Genomic DNA, 20167 nt, shown 5'->3' with positions numbered 1-20167 from the left:
CTGTGCTAAGCAATGGGGATACAAATACAACAGTGAAGACAGTCCCTGCCCCAAGGAGCTTGTGCTCTAATAGGAGATAACACATAGGGAACCATAAAGGAATAGAATGGCATATTTCCAAGATCAAAGACAGTGTTGATTTGACTATGGTACATATCAACAGACATATAAATCAACAAGCATTAATTAAGGACCTGCTATGTGCCCAGCACTGACCTAGGCACTGGGGAGACAAAGATGAAAGTGGAACTGTCCCTGCCTGCAGGAAGTTTATAATCTGACCAAGTAAGACATGTACTGGTATAGATACAAGATGATTGGCAGGTTGGGAGGAGGGGCCGTACTACCAGCAGAGGGGATCTGTCAATTAACCATCAAGCATCTATTAAATGCCTATTATGTGCCAGGCACCATGCTAGACAATGAGGATAGAAAGACAAAAGTGAGGGTCTATGTCCTCAAGAACAAGACAAGTCCTCAAGGAACTGATATTCTGCTAGGAGAGAAAACATGTACATATATACTCAGATGCTCAAACAGATCTATGATTTCATTGATTTGGAAGTTCCCTTCAAAGCAATTAGCCATCCATCCATGGATGCCCAATCCTATAAAACTAGTGCCTACATCCTTCCAACAGTTCTCCACAGAGGACCCACTCAGTGTGCTGGTGACCTTCCTCAATGTCTGCCAACTTCAGCAGGGTACTTAGTGAAGTACTCTGGTTCTCTACCAGTCACCCTTCACTCTTCCCCCATCAAGAGACTATCTTTTCTTCCTATCCTACAATTCCTTAATAGCTTCTCCTACTCCTGTTCTTCTGAGTTCTTTGTCCGTTATGCATTTGCAGCTCATTCATATGTGCCCAGATCTTCTTTGTTGCCAATTGTTTAAGACTCATTTTTATTTCTTTTGAAACCAAGGTATTCCATATTTCACTACCAATTGTTATTCAGTCATTTTTCAGTCATGTCCGACCCTTGGTGACCCCATTAGAGATTTTCTTGGCAAAGATACTAGAGTGGTTTGCCATTTCCTTCTCCGGCACATTTTTACAGATGAGGAACTGAGGCAAAAGGAGTTAATTGACTAGTCCAGGGTCACACAGCTAGTAAGTATCTGAGGCCAGATTTGAACTCAGGAAGGGAAGTCTTATTGATTCCAGGTCCAGCACTCTAACTACTGCAACCTAGCTGCCTTAACAACACTTGTGAAATGTTGCTATTAAAATGATGGACCTTTGGTTTCCTGGGAACCTTGGGGGTCACTAAGGAAACTTTGCAGTTTCCTAAAAGTTGCCCAGTCTTCTCTGCTTTTCTTGTTCCCCTCTAGACCTACTTTGTCATCAGTTTCTACCCTTTGTCCTAAAAATAGACTGATAGACAAGCTCTATAAGTTGTGCATGTAAATATGTTGAACTCTAACTCATAGTTAATATGAAATATGTTTTGCATGATTTCATGTGTATAACTGATATACTATCACTTGCCTTTTCAGTGAGTAAGTGTCTGAGGTTAGAATTTAATTCAAGTCTTCTTGACTCCAAACTTGGCACTCTAACCACCATACCACTTAGCTGCCTCTATTATCACTTGCCTTCTCAACAGGGTGGGGAAGAGACTGTAGGGAGAGAGAGAATTCAGAACTCAAAATCTTAAAAATGAATGTTAAAAATATATAAATGATGAATATATTTTTAGAAATAAAAAAAATCATTGACTTGTTTTAAAAAAAAAGAGAGAGAAATCTAAGCTATAGAAATTCTTCATCCCTCTTGGTCTTTCTGACTATCAGGTTCTCCTGACAAGTCCCAGGAATCTCTGGTTTCCTCTAAAAATACAGTGAAAGGCCACTTTCCTTCTACAGGAGACATTTCCCAGACCTACCAACTATGAGTGCCTTCCCACCTAAGTTGACTCCTGTCTACTTTGTGCCTGGTATATGCTTATATATGTATATGTATTCTCTCCTCTTTGTGAGCTTCTAAATCAGGAGTTCGTTTATGTCATGGACCTTTAGAGGTCTGGTGAAGCCTATGGACCCCTTCTCAGAATGTTTTTAAATATATAAAGTAAAATACATAGGATTACAAAGAAAATCATTTATATTGAACAAAAACTGGGAAGACTACAAAACAGTCTGGCAGAAATTGGGTTCAGACAACACTCATGTCATCTAACAAAATAATCTCCAAATGGATAAATAACTTAGATCTGGAAAGTCACATTATAATTTTTAAAATAAAGTTTTTTTATGCGGACATATGCTGAGTAAAAGTGAGCAGAACCGGGAGAACATTGTACGCAGTAACAGCCACGTTGTGAGATGACTAACATTGGTAGACTCAGCTCTTCTCAGCAAGGATCTAAGACATCTCCAAAGGTCTCATGGTGGAAAATGCTATACACATCCAAAGAAAGAACTATGGAGTTTGAATGCAGATCCAAGCATACTATTTGCTATTTTTTTCTTCTGTTTTGTTTCCTCTTTCTGATGGTTCCTCCTATTGGTTCTAATTCTTCCTTACAACATCACTAATGTGAAAATATGTTTAATAGGAATGTATATGTAAAGCCTATATCAGATTGTCTGTGGGGGGAGAGGGAGAGAGAGAAAAATTTAAAACTCAAAAGCCTGTGGAAGTGATTGTTGATAAATCAAAATAAATCAATAAAATAAAGTTTTTTTAATATAAGTTTTGTCGTTTTTTTAACGTAAGCATATTAAGGGCAAAGGCTATTGCTATTTTGTTGTTGAAGCAACTAGGCCCCCTGAGGGAAAGACAGGAGGCGGCAGAACTGGCCAGGCAAGTCAAACCATCACGATCCCCCTTCAAACCCAGATGGGGACAGTCTGGCCCTAAGTTCAAGAGCCCTGAGAAAATGATGATTGACCTGACAGTACATCCTTTGGACCTCCCCTGGCAAAGGTGAGACAGTCCCGATTGGTAGACGTCTAAATGAAGAGGCGGGTTAAGAGAAACCTTAGCTTTTCCCCATTACTTCCTCTTTGGGTGATAGAAGTTAATCCTTAGCCGATAGGATTAGTTTACAAACTGGGTTGTAGTCTGTCACAGATTTGATTGAATCCATTTGAATTTGAGTTAAGCGGGTAGTGGATGAAGTTGTTTGTTTCTTGAAGGGAACCATGACTTCAGGAAGGTGACTTGCAAGTGAATTGTATTTAAGTGCGGGAGAGCTGTGCAAAGTCACCAGCCTCTCTCCTCTGGAGCCATTTGGGTTCAGGTGCAAGTCTACAACTGGGTGAGGTTACAAAGGCAAACGATAGAGGGGTGGAGATTCAATTCACAATAGAATGAAGTCCTGAGTGGAGGCTGGGTGGTTGTTGTCCTTCATTCTGAAGAGGACCACAATGACATCGCTTTGTTAGAGTCAAGTTATAGTATATCCAACTGTGGCTGATCAGACCAATACAAGCTTAGAATGCTCTATCACAAGTCGGGCACAGGTAGTCCGTGGGAACATTTGGGGTGGTTTCTTTACATTTGTGCATCTCGCATTTCTTTTGAGCTACTTCAATTCTGCTTTGCTCATAGAGCACAGCACCTTTTCTGACGAGGGCAGTCCGTGCTGGATAGTCCTGTGACAGTGTTTCCCATGTCACACAATCAGTTCCAAAGTTCTTAAGAGAAACCTTGAGAGTGTCCTTGTACTGTGTTTACTGACCGCTATGTAAGCACTTGCCCTGTGGGAGCTCTCCATAAAAGAGTCTTTTTGGCAGGTATACATTTGGCATTTGAAAAATGTGGCCAGTCCACCAGAGTTGTGCTCTCTGCAGTAGAGTTTGAATGCTTAGCAGGTTGGTTTGAGAAAGGACCTCAGTGTCTGGTATCTTATCCTGCCAGGTGATCTTCAGAATCTTCCTAAGACAATTCAAATGGAAGCGATTCACTTTCCTGGCATGGCACTAGTATACAGTCCAGGTTTGACAGGCATACAATAGTGAGGTCAGCAGGACAGCTCTATAGACCTTCAGTTTAGTAGTCAATCTAATACCTCTTCTCTCCCACACTTTTCCTTTGGAGCCTCCCCAACACTGAACTAGCTCTGGCAATGTGTGTGTTGACCTCAATATGTATATCCCTGGAAAGTATGTTGCCAACATTACCACAATATTCAAAACTTCTCCATTTGCTGTAACTGATGGTTCCACATATGGATGGTGCAGTAAGCACACTTTATAGACAACACAAAATCCAATAGACTTGAAAGATGAACAGCTCTTATTTTTTTTAGCTTCTTGATTTTTTTTATTAATTTATTAACAATCACTTCCATAAGCTTTTGAGTTTTAAATTTTTCTCACCCTCCCTCCCCATCTCCCTCCCCAAGACAGCTCAAAATCTGATATAGACTATACATATTCATTCCTATTAAACATATTTTCACATTAGTGATGTTCTAAGGAAGAATTGAAACCAATAGGAGGACTCACAAGAAAGAGAAAACAAAACAGAAGGAAAAAGTGGCAAATAGTATGCTTCAATCTGCACTCAGATTCCATAGTTCTTTCTTTGGATGTGGATAGCATTTTCCATCATGAGACCTTTGGAGATGTCTTAGATCCTTGCATTGCTGAGAAGGGCTAAGTCTATCAATGTTAGTCATTGCACAGCATGGCTGTTACTGTATACAACGTTCTCCTGATTCTGCTCACTTCACTCAGCATCAGTCCATACAAGTCTTTCCAGGTTTTTCTGAAGTCTGCCTGCTCATCATTTCTTATAGCACAATAGTATTCCATTACATTCATATACCACAACTTGTCTAGCCATTACCCAATTAATGGGCATTCCCTCAATTTCCAATTCTTTGCCACCACAGAAAGAGCTGCTATAAATAGTTTTGTACATGTGGGTCCTTTTCCCATTTGTATGATCTCTTTGAGATACAGCTCCTAGAAGTGCTATTTCAAACAGGTCTTACTGACAAAGAACTCAGTAGGTACATCAAAATGGTAGCCCTGAGTGAAATAAGGCTGGCAAATGAAGGCCAGCCTACTGAAGTCAAAGTTGGATATACACATTTTTCTGGAGTGCCGAGGTGAACTGGAAACCTGTGAAGCTGGTATAGGACTTGCAATGAAAACTAATCTCCTCAAGAAGCTTGTATGCCCAGCAAACAATAGGCTCATGACAATGCCATTGCCACTGCAGGAAAACATCACACCACCATCTCCAGTGCCTATGCTCCCACCATGACGAACCCTGATGAAGTCAAAGAAAAATTTTATGAAATAATGAGGTAATTACAAGAAGAAAGCTTAATCTTTAGTCAAGTTTCTCCGGGATGTGGGTGAAGGGTGAAGTTACAAAGATAGAGGGTTTAGACTTACAAGACTTGGGAAAGCATTAAAACCTATGCCAGCTTGACTAAGTCTTAAAAATAGAATTAAAATCAATGTTCACTTTTACAATCCCCAGCACTTAGCACAAGGCTTGGCTCTAAGGAAGGGCTTAATAAATGCTTGAATGTTTGTTGATTGACACAGCACTACTTTGGGACTTCACTGATTGATTTCTCCACCATACCCTGCCCTCTCCTGAGTTGTTCCCCACCACCATCCCTTTATTGTCTTCCAGTATTAGACTGTAAGCTTCTTTAGCGTAGGAGCTGCCCTTTTTTGTATTTATATCCCCAACACTTAGTACAATGCATACCACATGGTAGGTGGTTAATAATAGTTTATTGACTATTGGTGGATTGAAAATATATACAGAATAAGTAAAAGGTAATTTTTGGTGAGAACATTAGCAACTGGGGGAATCAGGAAAGGCTTCCCATTGAAGGTGAGCTAAGTTTTTAAGGAAGATAGGGATTCTAAGAGGCAAAGATAAAGTATATTCCAAACATGGGCATGGCAAAGGCAGAGACACCAGAGAGACCATGGCTTAGAATCTCAGGTACATGAGAAAAAACAGGAAAGCCCATTTGTTTCCACAATAGAGTGAGAAAAATGGACTTATGTATAACAGAGTTGGAAAAGTAGGTAGAACCAAATTGTGAAGAGCTTTAAAGAGCAAAAAAAGGAATATAGTTGATCCCAGAGATAGATAATAAGCTGGAAGAAAAACTTAATACTGTACTCATTTGGCATACAGTCTGTCAGAGACAAATTTATTGTTTATCCAAGCATGTTTGCTCAGAGGAAACCAAAGGACAGACCTTCACCCTAATTTTTTGGAATTCTCTCTACAACAAATCATTTCCATTTACGATTTATAGTGTTAAGAAACAAAGACAAAATTTTATAGAAAGATTTTTAAAAGAGTACAAAGTTTTTCTTTTTGTTTTTCTGGCTTTCTTTTTGCTTATATTTGTATTCCCAGCACTTAGGTCAGTGTCTGGCTCATCTTGAGCTCTTAATAAATGTTTTATTTAATTTTAAAATACATTTAGGTTAGGGTTTTTAATTTACTTAACAAAACAATTTCAAATGTTAGGACATCCAGTAGAATCTTTTCCTAAAACCATTCAATCTGGTGAATGGTCTGTTCTTAATTGGATTAATCAAAGGAATGCATCAATGTAGAAGAATCTGGGTTTCTCCCTGAGCTGATCAGGGCTCTCTCTTTAGAAACTGGTTAGGCCTTTGATTAAAAAACAAAAAGATTTCAATGCAGTACTTTCTTTCCTTGGAATGTGATTAAGTACAAATGAGGTTTTCTATTCAGTGAAACCAAATACTTTGAAATCAGTTGTTGTTGATTCCTATACAGCTCTTTGTGACCACATTTGAGGTTTTCTTGGCAAAGATACTGGAGTGGTTTGCTATTTCCTTCTCCAACTCATTTTACAGATGAGGAAACTGAGGCAAACAGATTTAAGTGACACAGCTGGTAAGTGTCTAAGGCCAGATTTGAACTCAGGAAGAAGAGTCTTCCTGATGCTAGGCCCAGTGCTCTATCTGCTTTGCCACCAAGCTGCCCCTTTAAATCAGAGAAGTGTCCTAATATTACTGTAAAAGAAATTGGAGGGCACCTAGATGGCCCAGTAGGTAGAGCACAGGCCCTGGAGTCAGGATGACCTGGATTCAAATCCAGACTCAAACACATAACACTCACTAGCTGTGTGTGGTTCTGGGCAAAACACTTAACCCCAATTACCTCACCAAAAAAAAAAAAAAATAGGAAGCTATCGAAACTTTTTAAGTGGGGGAATGACATAGACTTCTGCTTTCTGAATATCTCTTTGGCAACTAAGTGGAGGGTATATTAGAAAGAAGACACTGAGACCTGGGAGATCAATTAGGAGACTATTGAAATAGTATAAGTGAGAGGTTATAAGGGCCTGAAGTAGAATGGTGACCCAGTTGAGTAGGGAGAATGGAATAGATGGGAGAGATGTTATAGACATAACATTGACATAATTTCAGATTGGATATGTGGGGTGAGGGATTGTGAGACCAAGATTTCAAACCTGAGTTAACTAGGAATATGGTTAGCATCCTTTTTTTTTTTAATAATTAATTTATTTCTGTTTAGTTTTCAACATTCACTTCCATAAGATTTTGAGTTTCAAATTTTCTCTCCCTTCCTCTCCTCCCCACCTCACAGATGGCATGCAATCTAATATACACTTTACTTATACATTCATAGTAAGCATATTTTCCCATTAATCATGATGTAAAGAACAATTAGACTTAATGGGAGGAACCACAAGAATGAAGCAATAAAATAAAACAACAAAGGAAAAGAAGAGCAAATAGTATGCTTCCATCTGCATTCAGACTCCATAGTTCTTTCTCTGGATGTGAATAGCTTTTTCCATCGTGAGTCTTTTGGAGTTGTCTTAGATCCTTGCATTGCTGAGAAGAGCCAAGTCTATCAAAGTCAGTCATCACTGAGTGTGGCTGTTACTGTGTACAATATTCTCCTGGTTCTGCTTATTCCACTCTGCATCAGTTCATATAAGTCTTTCCAGGTTTTTCTGAAGTCTGCCTGCTCATCATTTCTTACAGCACAATAGTATTCCATTACATTCATATACCACAACTTGTTCAGCCATTCCCTAATTGATGGGCATCCTTTCAATTTCCAATTCTTTGCTACCACAAAAAGAGCTGCTATAAATATTTTTGTACATGTGGGTACTTTTCCCATTTGTATGATCTCTTTGGGATACAACCCTAGAAGTGCTATTGCTGGGTCAAAGGGTGTGCACATTTTTATAGCCCTTTGGGCATAGTTCCAAATTGCTCTCCAGAATGGTTGGATCAGTTTACAACTCCACCAACAATGCATTAGTGTTCCAAATTTCCCACATCTTCTCCAGCATTTCTCATTGTCCTGTCTTGTCATGTTAGTCAATCTGATAGGTGTAATGTGGTACCTCAGAGTCGTTTTGATTTGCATTTCTCTAATCAATAGTGACTTAGAACATTTTTTCATATGACTATAGATAGCTTTAATTTCTTCCTCTGAAAACTGCCTGTTCATATCCTTTGACCATTTGTCAATTGGGGAATGACTTGCATCCTTATAAATGTGACTCAGTTCTCTATATATTTTAGAAATGAGGCCTTTATCAGAAACACTGGTTGTAAAAATTCTTTCCCAATTTTCTGCTTCCCTCCTAATCTTGGATGCATTCACTTTGTGCAAAAACTTTTTAATTTAATGTAATCAAAATTATCCATTTTGCATTTCATAATATTTTCTATCTCTTGTTTGGTCATAAATTCTTCTGTTCTCCATAAATCTGACAGGTAAATTATTCCTTGCTCTCCTAGTTTGCATATAGCATCAGTCTTTATATTTAAATTGTAAGATGTTGTATGGAAGGGTGTAAAATGTTGGTTTATGTCCAGTTTCTGCCATACTCTTTTCCAGTTTTCCCAGCAATTTTTGTTAAATAGTGAGCTCTTATCCCAGAAGCTGAGGTCTTTGGGTTTATCAAATAGTAGATTACTGTAGTCATTGACTATTGTGTCTTGCATACCTAACCTATTCCACTGATCCACCACTCTATTTCTTAGCCAGTACTAAGTAGTTTTGATGATTGATGCTTTATAAGACAATTTTAGATCTGGAATGACTAGACCACCTTCCCCTGCATTTTTTTTTTCATTAGTTCCCTTGATATTCTGGACCTTTTGTTATTCCAAATGAATCTTGTTATTTTTTTCTAGCTCTATCAAATAATTTTTTGATAGTTTGATTGGTATGGCACTGAATAAGTAAATTAGCTTAGGTAGAATTGTCATTTTTATTATATTAGCTCGGCCTACCCATGAGCAACTGATGTTTTTCCAATTATTTAGATCTGATTTTATTTGTGTGAAAAGTGTTTTGTAATTGTGTTCATATAGTTCCTGGGTTTGTTTCAGTAGGTAGCCTCCTGAATAAATTTTATAATGTCTACAGTAATTTTAAATGGAATTTCTCTTTCTATCTCTTGTTGTTGGGCTTTGTGAGTAACACAGAAACGCCTATGATTTATGTGGGTTTATTTTATATCCTGCAACTTTGCTAAATTTGTTTATTATTTCAAGTAATTTTTTACTTGATTCTCTAGGATTCTCTAAGTGTACCATCATATCATCTGCAAAAAGTGATAGCTTTGTTTCTTCTCTGTCTATTCTAATTCCTTCAATTTCCTTTTCTTCTCTGATTGCTACAACTAACATTTCTAGCACAATATTGAATAACAGGGGTGATAATGGATATCCTTGTTTCACCCCCAATCATATTGTGTGTGGTTTTTTTTGTTCTTGTTTTTTTTTTAGGCAATTGGGGTTAAGTGACTTGCCCAGGGTTACACAGCTAGTAAGTGTCAAGTGTTTGGTCTGAGGCCAGATTTGAACTCAGGTCCTCCTGACTTCAGGGCTGGTGCTCTATCCACTGTGCCACCTAGCTGCCCCCACCCGCAATCATATTGAAAATGCTTTTAGCTTATCCCCATTACATATAATGCTTGCTGATGGTTTTTTATAGATGCTATCATTTTAAGGAAGACTCCATTTATTCCTATGCTTTCTAATATTTTTATAGGAATGGGTGTTATATTTTGTTAAATGATTTTTCTACATCTGTTGAGATAATCATATGATTTTTGTTAATTTTGTTGTTGATGTGGTCAATTATGCTGGTAGTTTTCTTAATATTGAACCAGCCCTGCATTCCTGGTATAAATCCTACCTGGTCATAGTATATTATCCTCGAGATAAGTTGTTGTAATCTCTTTGTTAATATTTATTTAAAATTTTTGCATCTATATTCATTAGGGAGATTGGTTTATAATTTTCCTTCTCTGTTTTAACTCTTCCCAGTTTAGGTATCAGCACCATATTTATATCATAAAAAGAATTTGATAGGACTCCTTCTTCATCTATTTTCCCAAATAGTTTATATAGTATTGGAATAAGTTGTTCTTTAAATGTTTGATAGAATTCACTGTGAGGGACTGTCTGATGTTGGCAGCTGCCAGTTGGGTGCTGTGGCATGGGTAAGGTAAGATCTGGGTATTTTGGAAGTCGAGGCAGGGACTGTGGTAGGCAGAGTCGTGTGTACTGGGATGAGCTGGATTCGGAGAAGCCATGAGGCAATTGGGCAATGCTATGAGATAAGCTGGGTGCAAGGAAGTAGCCGAGCCTGAACTCCTGAGGCAAGGGGCGGTGCCACGTGGGAGTGGGATGGCAGAGGACTGAGCTCCCTCTGCTTAGTCCCCTCCCTATATGCAACATCATCCCCAGATGCCTCTTGTGACCTTCCTGACCTTGTGCAGCACTGACCCAGTCCCCTCCTGAGTCTGACTTCCTAGGTCACGTACTCTTGTCTATGCGTCAATCCCAGATGCCTCCTTCCTGTATCCAATCCTGGCCTCCTACGTCACTCCCTCCCCCTTGGTGTGCTAAACTCAGACAGCCCCTTCCGGTATCTGACCCTACAATCATTGGCTAGTAGCGGGCTGGGGAGGAGGGGCTAAGTAGGTACTTAGGAACAAGCGTTGTCAGAACACACACGTGCGCGCTCCCCTGGCTCCTGCCTGTTGCTCTGGCCTTGCTGCTTGGGCTTGCTATGATGGTTTGCTGTGTTGGCCTCTGAATAAAACTCTGGTGTTGGTGCCTTCCGATGGCTTGTCTCTGTGTGGTGATCTGGCTGAGGACCGAGGACCCAGGCATGGGTAAGACTCTGGCAGTGCTCTTCTTTTAAGAGAAGTGGGTACTGGCGCACGACTGGCAGAAGGCCGGCGTGCGGCCCGTATAATTCACTTGTAAATCCATCTGGCCCTGGAGATTTTTTCTTAGGGAGTTTATTATACTGGCCACACGCCGACCTTCTGCCAGCCGTACACCGGTACCCACTCCTTCTATAAAGAGCACACTACCAGAGTCATACTCACTCCCGAGTCTTCGGTCCTCAGCCGGATAAACACACAGAGACGAGCCATCGGGAGGCGCCAACACCAGAGCTTTATTCAGAGGCCATCACAGCAAGCCATCATAGCAAGCCCAAGCAGCAAGGCCAGAGCAACAGGGCAGGAGCCAGGAGAGAGCGCGCGTGATCTGACCACGCTTGTTCCTAAAAACCTACCTCGCCCCTCCTCCCCAGCCCGCTTACTAGCCAATGATTGCAGGGTCAGATACCGGAAGGGGCTGTCTGAGTTTAGCACACCAAGGGGGAGGGAGTGACGTAGGAGGCTAGGACCGGATATAGGAAGGAGGGGTCTGGGATTAGCGCATAGACAGGGTACGTGACCTAGGAAGTCAGACTCAGGAGGGGTCTGGGGTCAGTGCTGCACAAAGGGACACAGGAAGTCAGGAAGGTCACAAGAGGCGTCTGGGGATGACGTTGCATATAGGGAGGGGACTAAGCAAAGGGAACTCAGTCCTCTGCCGTCCCACTCCCACGTGGCACCGCCCCTTGCCTTAGGAGCTCAAGCTCCGGCTACTTCCTTGTACCCAGCTTATCTCACAAAGCACTGCCCATTGCCTCAGGGCTTCTCCGTAACCAGCCCATCCCAGTTCACCACGACTCTGCCTACCACAGCCCCTGCCTCAACTTCCAAAATACCCAGATCTTACCCTACTCTTGCCACAGCGCCCAACCTGGTAGCTGCCAACATCAGACAGTCCCTCACAGTTTATTGATGGCTTGTTCAATTTCTTTTTCTGAAATGGGTTTAAGTATTTTATTTCCTCTTCTGTTAATCTGGGCAATTTATGTTTTTGTAAATATTCATCCATTTTACTAAGATTGTCAAATTTATTGGCATACAGTTGGGCAAAATAGCTCCTAATTATTGTTTTGATTTCCTCTTCATTGGTGGTGAATTCACCCTTTTCAATTTTGATGCTGGTAATTTGGTTTTCTTTTTTCTTTTTTTAAATAAAATTAATCAAAGGTTTATCTATTTTATTGAATTTTTTTTTCATAAAACCAGCTCTTAGTTTTATTAGTTTAATAGTTTTCTTAATTTCAATTTTCTTAATTTCTCCTTTGGTTTTCAGAATTTCTAATTCGATATTTAATTGGGGATTTTTAATTTGTTTTATTTTTCTAGTTTTTTTAGTTGCATGCCCAATTCATTGATCTCTTCTTTGTCTATTTTATTCATGTAAGCATTTAGAGATATAAAGCTTCCCCTAAGGACCACTTTCACTGCATCCCATAAGTTTTGGTATGTTGTGTCATTATTGTCATTCTCTTGGATGAAGTTATTGATTTTCTATAATTTGTTGTTTGACCTACTCATTCTTTAGGATTAGATTATTTCGTTTCCAATTAATTATTAGTCTGTCTTTCCATGGCCCTTTATTACATGTAATTTTTATTGTATCATGATCTGAAAAGGATGCATTTAATATTTCTGCCTTTCTGCACTGGATTGTGAGGTTTTTATGCCCTAGTACATGGTCAATTTTTGTGTAGGTGCCATGTATTGCTGAAAAAAAGGTATTTTCCTTTTTCTCCCCATTCAGTTGTTTCCAAAGGTCAACCATATTTCACTTTTCTGAAATTCTATTCATCTCTGTAACTTCTTTCTTGTTTATTTTGTGGTTAGATTTATCTAATTCTAAGAGGGGGAGGTTGAGGTTCCCCACTAGTGTAGTTTTGCTGTCTATTTCTTCCTGTGTCTCCCTTAACTTCTCCTTTAAGAATTTGAATGCTATATCACTTGGTGCATATATGTTTAGTAATTATATTACTTCATTGTCTATGGTACCTTTTAGCAGGATGTAGTTTTCTTCCTTATCTCTTTTAATTAGATCTATTTTTGCTTTTGCTTTGTCTGAGATCAGGATTGCTACCCCTGCTTTTTTTTTTTTTTTACTTCATAATGCATAATATATTCTGCTCCAGCCTTTTACCTTTACTCTTTGTGTATCCCTCTGCTTCAAATGTGTTTCTTGTAAACAACATATTGTAGGATTATGGATCTTAATCCACTCTGCTATCCATTTCCGTTTTATGGGACACTTTATCCTATTCACATTCACAGTTATGATTACTATGTGTCTTTTTCTCCATCCTATTTCCCCCACTATTTATGCTTTTCTCTCTCCTTTTTTCCTTCTCCTCCTCAGTAGAGTTTTGCTTTTGACCACTGCCTTCCTCAGTCTGCTCTCCCTTCTATTAGCCCCCTCCCTTTTTCCCCCTTTTACCCTTTCTACTTCTTCCCTCCCTTCTATTCATCCCTTTCCTTTTCTTTTCCCTTTCCCCTCCAACTTCCTATAGGGTAAGTTACATTTCTATACCTAACTGATTATATTATTCCCTCTTTGAACCAAATCTGATGAGAGTAAGGTTCAAACAATGGTCATCTCTCTCCCTTCTTTCCCTCTACTGTATTAGGTTTTTGTGCCTTTTCATGTGATGTAATTTACCCTGGTCTGCTCCTCCTTTCCTCTTCTCCCGGTGCAATCCCTTTTCACCACTTAATTAGATTTTTTACCATCACATCAAAGTCCACTTATACCCATGGCTACTGTCTAAGTATGCCCCTTTTAAATGTCATAATAACATCACAGTTCTCAAGAGTTACATGTGTCATCTTCCCTTGTAGGGATGTAAACAGTTTGCCCTGATTAATAACATGTTGTTGTTGTTTTCTTTCCTGTTTACCTTTTTATACCTCTCTTGAGTCTTGTATTTGAAGGTCAAATTTCCTGTAGAGCTCTTCTCTTTTCATCAGGAAGGTTTGGAAGTCCCCTATTTCATTGAATATCCATATCCTCCCCTGAAAGATTATGCTCAGTTTTCCTGGGTAGTTAATCCTTGGTTGTAATCAAAGCTCCTTTGCCTTGCAGAATATTGTATTCCAAGCCCTCCAATCTTTTAATATAGAAACTGCAAGGTCCTGCATAATCCTGACTGTGGTTCCATGATATTTAAATTGTTTCTTTCTGGCTGCTTGCAGTATTTTCTCCTTGATCTGGTAATTTTGGAATTTGGCTACTATATTCCTTGGCATTTTTAATTCTTTCAGGAGGCGATCGGTGGATTCTTTCTATGGCTATTTTACCCTCTGGTTCTATGACCTCAGGGCAGTTTTCCTTTATGATTTCCTGAAAGATAATGTGCAGGCTCTTTTTTTAATCATGATTTTCAGGTAGGCCAATAACTTTTAAATTGTCTCTCCTGGATCTATTGTGCAGGTCAATTGTTTTACTAATGAGGTATTTTACATTGTCTCCAATTTTTTCATTCTTTTGTTTCTGTTTGACTGATTCTTGCTCTCTTACAGAGGCATTAGCTTCCACTTGCCCCATTCTAATTTTTAAGTTTTTTTCTTCTATTGGATTTTGTACCTCCTTTTCCATTTTGCCCATTTTACTTTTTAAGGAGTTCTTCTCTTCAGTGAGTTTTTGTGCCTCCTTTTCCATTTGGCCAAGTCTACTTTTTAAGGGCTTGTTTTCTATAGTTAATTTTTGTCCTTCCTATTCCAAGCTATTAAATTTCTCTTGCATACCTCTCATTTCGTTTCCAATTTTTTTTTCTACCTCTTATCTGACTTTTAAAATCCTTCTTGAGACCTTCCAAGAAGGCTTTTTGGGCTTGAGAGATTTCAGATGTGGGTATATTGACAATGTTGCCCTCTTCTGAATTTGTGCCTTGATCTTCCCTTTCTGCATAATAAGAATCTATGGTCATTGTCTGTTTCTGATTTTTGAGCATGGTGTTTGCCTGTTACCTGACTTGAAAAAAAATTTGAGCTCTCCTGCTGAAGCAAAGCCTTATCCAAGCTTCTTTTCCTGCTCACCCAGGCCTTGCATAGGGATGTTTTACTGCTGGTGGATATCTGTCAGCCTGGAGTTTTGACTCCTAGAGTTGTGCTTCCCAGAGTTGTGTTGAGGCAGGTGATTTGGCTGCTGGAGAATGCTGTTGCCTGTAGTGGTTTTCTGAGCTGGTGTCTACTGGTTCCCCTGCCTGTATTGAGGCTTTCAGGGAGGGGGGAGCGTCCTGGTGTTGGCACTTGCCTGCTCTACCAACCTGGATCTCGGGATCTCTCCTGGTATGCTAAGGTGGGGCTTGCCACGGGCTTGCTGGTATGCCTCCCATGCTGTACTGTTTCTCCTCCCCCAGAGCAACAGGGGCCTTTCCCATTAATCCCCCAAGCTTCCTGGGCTACAAGACTACAGAGGCCTGTCTTTTTGTGGCTCAGGGTTTTTCCCAGGTCAATATTTTCTGAGCTTTCAGAGGTCGATAAGAGAGGGCGAGAACTATTTGCTTCTTATTCAGTCATCTTGGCTCCCAGAAGCAGAACCAGTTAACATCCTTCTTCAGCAATAATAGAGAACTTCAGAAGAGGGTTAGGTTTGGGTAGACTTCTGTTTGGGACATGTTGCGATTGAGAATACAGAAATTTAGTTCATATTCTCATTCCAGAGAACGAAGAAAAGATATCTCAAGACATCTTGTTGAGTTTTTGAGGATAGAATGTTGAGGGGTAAACCCATTTAAAGGGCTTGCTTGATACTGATGGATAGTTAACCAGCAAAGGGGGCTGAGCAAGAGTGCTACGGGCTTCTGAGGATGCAAAGACAATTTATGTTCTCAAGAAGTCAACATTCTACTGGGAAGATACAACATATCCACAAATAAATAAAAACAATGTAATTTTTTAAATTAACTTATTTATTTTTAGTTTTCAACGATCATTTCCATAAGCTTTTGAGTTTTAAATTTTCTCCTCCTCCCTCCCCAAGACAACATACAATCTCATATAGGCTCTACATATACATTCCTATTAAACATATTTTCATATTAGTCAAAAACAATGTAATTTTGATGGGGAATGGGACTTCTTTTGCTATACAGGTTCACTCAAGGGCAGTTAAGTGGCGTAGTGGATAGAGTGCTGAACTGTGAAGTCAGGGAGACTCCTCTTCCTGAGTTTGGATTTGGCCTCAGACACTTGTGTGACCCTAGATGAGTCACTTAACCTGGTTTGCCTCAGTTTCCTCATCTGTAAAATGAATTGGAGCAGGAAATGGCAAACCATTCCAGTCTCTTTGCCAAGAAAACCCCAAAAGAAGTCATAAAGAGTTAGACACAACCAAAAACCAACTAAACAACAAAAACAAGTTCACCCTCCACCTCCTTTTTCCTACCTAATCTCTACTCTTCAGAGGGAGGAAGAGCAGTGAAGCAGGGTCTCCCATCTGACCATCCAACTATGTCTCTCCCATCTCATGCTGCACTTGCCTTCAGCCTGATCTCCAACCTCACTCCAACCTGCAACTTTGGGAAGAGTGGCATGCTCCACTCAATGATAAACATTCTCATCCCTGGTCATACCCACATCCAAGTGATTTTGAACCTCTGTAGAGCATCTTCCAAACCCATTTCCCATCCTCCCACACCTGATTCCTCATTCCCATCCCCCTCAAGTTTCCCACTCCAAAGTTGTATCCAAATACCATCTCTCCCTTCCACTGAGCCCTCTGGAATGCCTATTCCAAAGACAACAAACTTCCCTTCATCCTTAATCTTTTCCTCTCCCACTCCTTCCATTTACTAGCTATTACTGAAAGCTAGCTCCCCTCCACCCATAACACAGCCTCCCTGGTCACCCTTTCTAGTACTGGCTGCACCTTCACTCATTTTCCTAAGCTTACTGGTTGAGGTAAGGAAGTTGGAACACTGCTTTTCCCCCATTGCCACTATGTTTAAAAAGTTTGAGAGATAATTTCTGGGTAATTAATCAAAAACACTCTTTTTCCCCCATTGCCACTATGTTTAAAAAGTTCAAGAGATAATTTCTGGGTTATTAATCATTTTATTAATAATTTTATTAAGGGGTCAGTGGCACTCTCAAATGCCAAAGAAAAATCTTGGGGAAGTGGGCTCACAGTTTATACGCTCTTGGAAAAGTGGGTATTCCTGAGGGTGGCAATCAACTCTGATTGGTTAACAGTTAATGAGAGAGAATGACTATTACAATGAGAAGTAGACCTGTTCTAATGAAGGGCTGGGGTATATAACTTTATGTCATTTACTTCTGACCAAGGTCTTTGATATTGTCAATCATGAGGGCTTATGGAAAATTATGTCAAAATTTGGTTGCCCAGAGAAGTCCGTCAGCATTGTACATCAATTTCATGATGGCATGCTTGCCCGGGTTCTGGATAGTGGACTATGCTCTTGTGCTTTCCCAGTCACCAATGGAGTGAAACAAGGCTGTATGCTTGCTCCCATGCTTTTTAGCATGATATTTTTAGCCATGTTGTCATGCTTTCAATGACGATGAACAGGGCATCAAGGTCAGCTACTGCACTGATGGTACATTCTTCAACTTGAAAAGACTACAAGCCAAAACCAAAGTGGAGGGAGTGTTAGTGCATGATTTTCTGTTTGCAGATGATGGTGCACTCAATGCAGCCTCTGAAGCTGAGATGCAACAAAGTATGGATCGATTCTCTGCTGCTTGTGCCAATTTTGGCCTAACAACATCAAGAAAACACAGATTCTCCACCAGTCAGCACTGCATCATCCATATGTGGAACCATTGCTTACAGCAAATGGAGAAATTTTGAATACTGTGCATTCACTTACCTTGGCAGTATACTTTCTAGGGATGTATACACAGATGCTGAGGTTGAGGTGAGAGTGTCCTCTCATCTCTTTTCTTTGTAGTCATGCTTGTTCTTTGTAATTTTACAACATTCACTTTTTTCTTTATTTTAAAATAATTATTTATTTTAAATTTATTTTAAAAATAATTTTTACTGGTATCTTTTGTTTTTACATCACAAAAATTTCTTCTAGTATCTTCCTTCCTTGCCCCTAGTCATCTCATATAATAAATATTTCTAAAGAAAAAAAAAGATGGAAAGAAATCAGAAAAACTGAACAATACATTGAAAAAGTGTGAAAATGTTTACCACATTCTATACCTGTGGATTTCCACCTTTTCAAAGGAGTGGGGGTGGGAGCTTTTTGGAGCCATGCCTGTTCTCTGTAATTTTGTAACATTCACATTTGGTCCTTTTGCAGTTCTTTATATTTCTGTGGTTGTAGTCAGGATGTACCCTGTTTTCTTGGCTCTGCTTACTTCACTCTGCATAGGATCCTGTAGATCCTTCTATGGATCTCTGTATTCATTATATTCATAATTTTTTTACCGCACAGTAATATTTTACTACATTCATGTACCACAACTTGTTTAGTCATTTCCCAATCAATGAGAAGCTACTTTGTTTCTGGTTTTTTTTTTTGGAATAGCCACACTATATAGCAAATAGCCTTTACAGAAGTATCATTAAAAAGTGCTGCTATACAAATTTTGGCGTATTTGGAGATTTTCTTCTTATCAATAATTTCCTTGGGGTATAATCCTGCTACTGGAATCTCTGGGTCAAAGGGTATAGACATTTTAGTCACTTTATTTGCCTAATTCCATATTGCTTTCCAAAAGAGTTGTATTGATTCACAATTCTGCCAACAATGCTTACCTTCCCACGACCCTTTCAACACTATTATCATCTCTTGTTATCTTTGTCAATTTGCTGGGTATGAGGTCAAATCTTAGGGTTGTTTTGATTGTCTATCTCTTATGACTAAGAACTTTGAGCATTCTTTTGGTTATTAATAATTTGCTATTCTTTTGAGAAATAGCTGTTCATATCATTTGACCACATATCTACTGATAAATCAACTTAGTCTCTATGGCCATCTTCTCTTTAACCATATTCTTGGTGCATCTTTTGGACTCCACTAGCAGCATCTGGAGAGACAATGCCGCAAGTGGAGGGGATTTGGGCCCTCCCCATTAAGGTGCTCATGTGGTCTTGTGAATACAGGCCTGAGTTCCTTGCCTACCTTACAATTTGCTTTTTTTTTCATTCTAGGTGAAGGGACTGCATCCTCTGATGTTGTGAGTTTCAAAAAATCAAGAGAGTGTCCCAGTGACTAGCATTCCAGAGTGCCTCGTTTGCCACCAGTTCAGAATCAATGCCCAGAGGAGCAAGGCGAGCGACTTTGGGGATTCAGCTCCGAGGTGGCTGAGACAAGGACTCATACTGCATCTGAACGTGAACTTGGTAGAACCAATGTAGGGGCAGCTCTAAGAATGTATCCCAGAAGTGTTTAGGAACAATGTTTGTACTTCTGTTCTTATTATAACTTTGTAAAAGTTAATTTATGTTAATCAGTTAAATGAAACTGTAGTGCTAGTCACTGGCACCTAACAATGGAAGGAACACAGCCAATCGGGACTTAAGATTATTACAGAAAAGAGACACCCCCAAACTTCTCAGGATGTCCTAGAACTCAAAGGAACAGAAGCAACCAGCCTGGCTCTATAGTATACTCACTATATTATTTCTACAGAAAGACTACCATCATTTTAAAAAGGATTTCCCATCATCCTGACTCAGTTACCTCCTTCCTCCCATTAGAACTGCTTCCTAAGTGACTCCAGAACTAAGATTCTCCAAACTTTATGACATCACTTTGTTGCCTAGCAACAATACAACCTAGGGCCACTCAAGACTTGGGACCCGGAAGGGTGCAAACAAGTGACCTGTGGCTCTATAGAAGTCAGAGAAAAATGCTGCAGCTCATTGTGCGGTCAGCCAAAGTCCAGCCCCCTCAGACTCCCCCACCCAGTTTTTGTGTGACGGTATACTTTAGAGGTAAGAGCCAGGATCCTAGAAAAGAAAGGGAAGGGGACAAGAGTTCAAAGCAGTATTCATTCATTCG

The 20167-nt window shown here is 39.7% G+C and overlaps 1 protein-coding gene across 1 annotated transcript in view; it reads left to right on the top strand.

Annotated features, from left to right (window-relative positions):
• The first annotated feature begins 19760 nt into the window (after window positions 1–19760).
• The window catches only part of FER1L5 (fer-1 like family member 5), a 63502-nt gene continuing 63095 nt past the window's right edge, over window positions 19761–20167 (top strand). Inside the window, exon 1 of the mRNA XM_027852158.1 lies at window positions 19761–20100. Within this exon, the coding sequence (XP_027707959.1) occupies window positions 19908–20100 (193 nt within the window). The 5' untranslated portion in view covers window positions 19761–19907. The remainder of the gene's footprint in view (window positions 20101–20167) is intronic.

This window comes from Vombatus ursinus, unplaced genomic scaffold (genome assembly GCF_900497805.2).
Source record: "Vombatus ursinus unplaced genomic scaffold, bare-nosed wombat genome assembly UNPS02000580.1, whole genome shotgun sequence".
NCBI classification, from domain to species: domain Eukaryota; kingdom Metazoa; phylum Chordata; class Mammalia; order Diprotodontia; family Vombatidae; genus Vombatus; species Vombatus ursinus.
The sequence above is the reverse complement of the archived record's forward strand: the minus strand, read 5'-3'. Positions and strand labels throughout refer to the sequence as shown.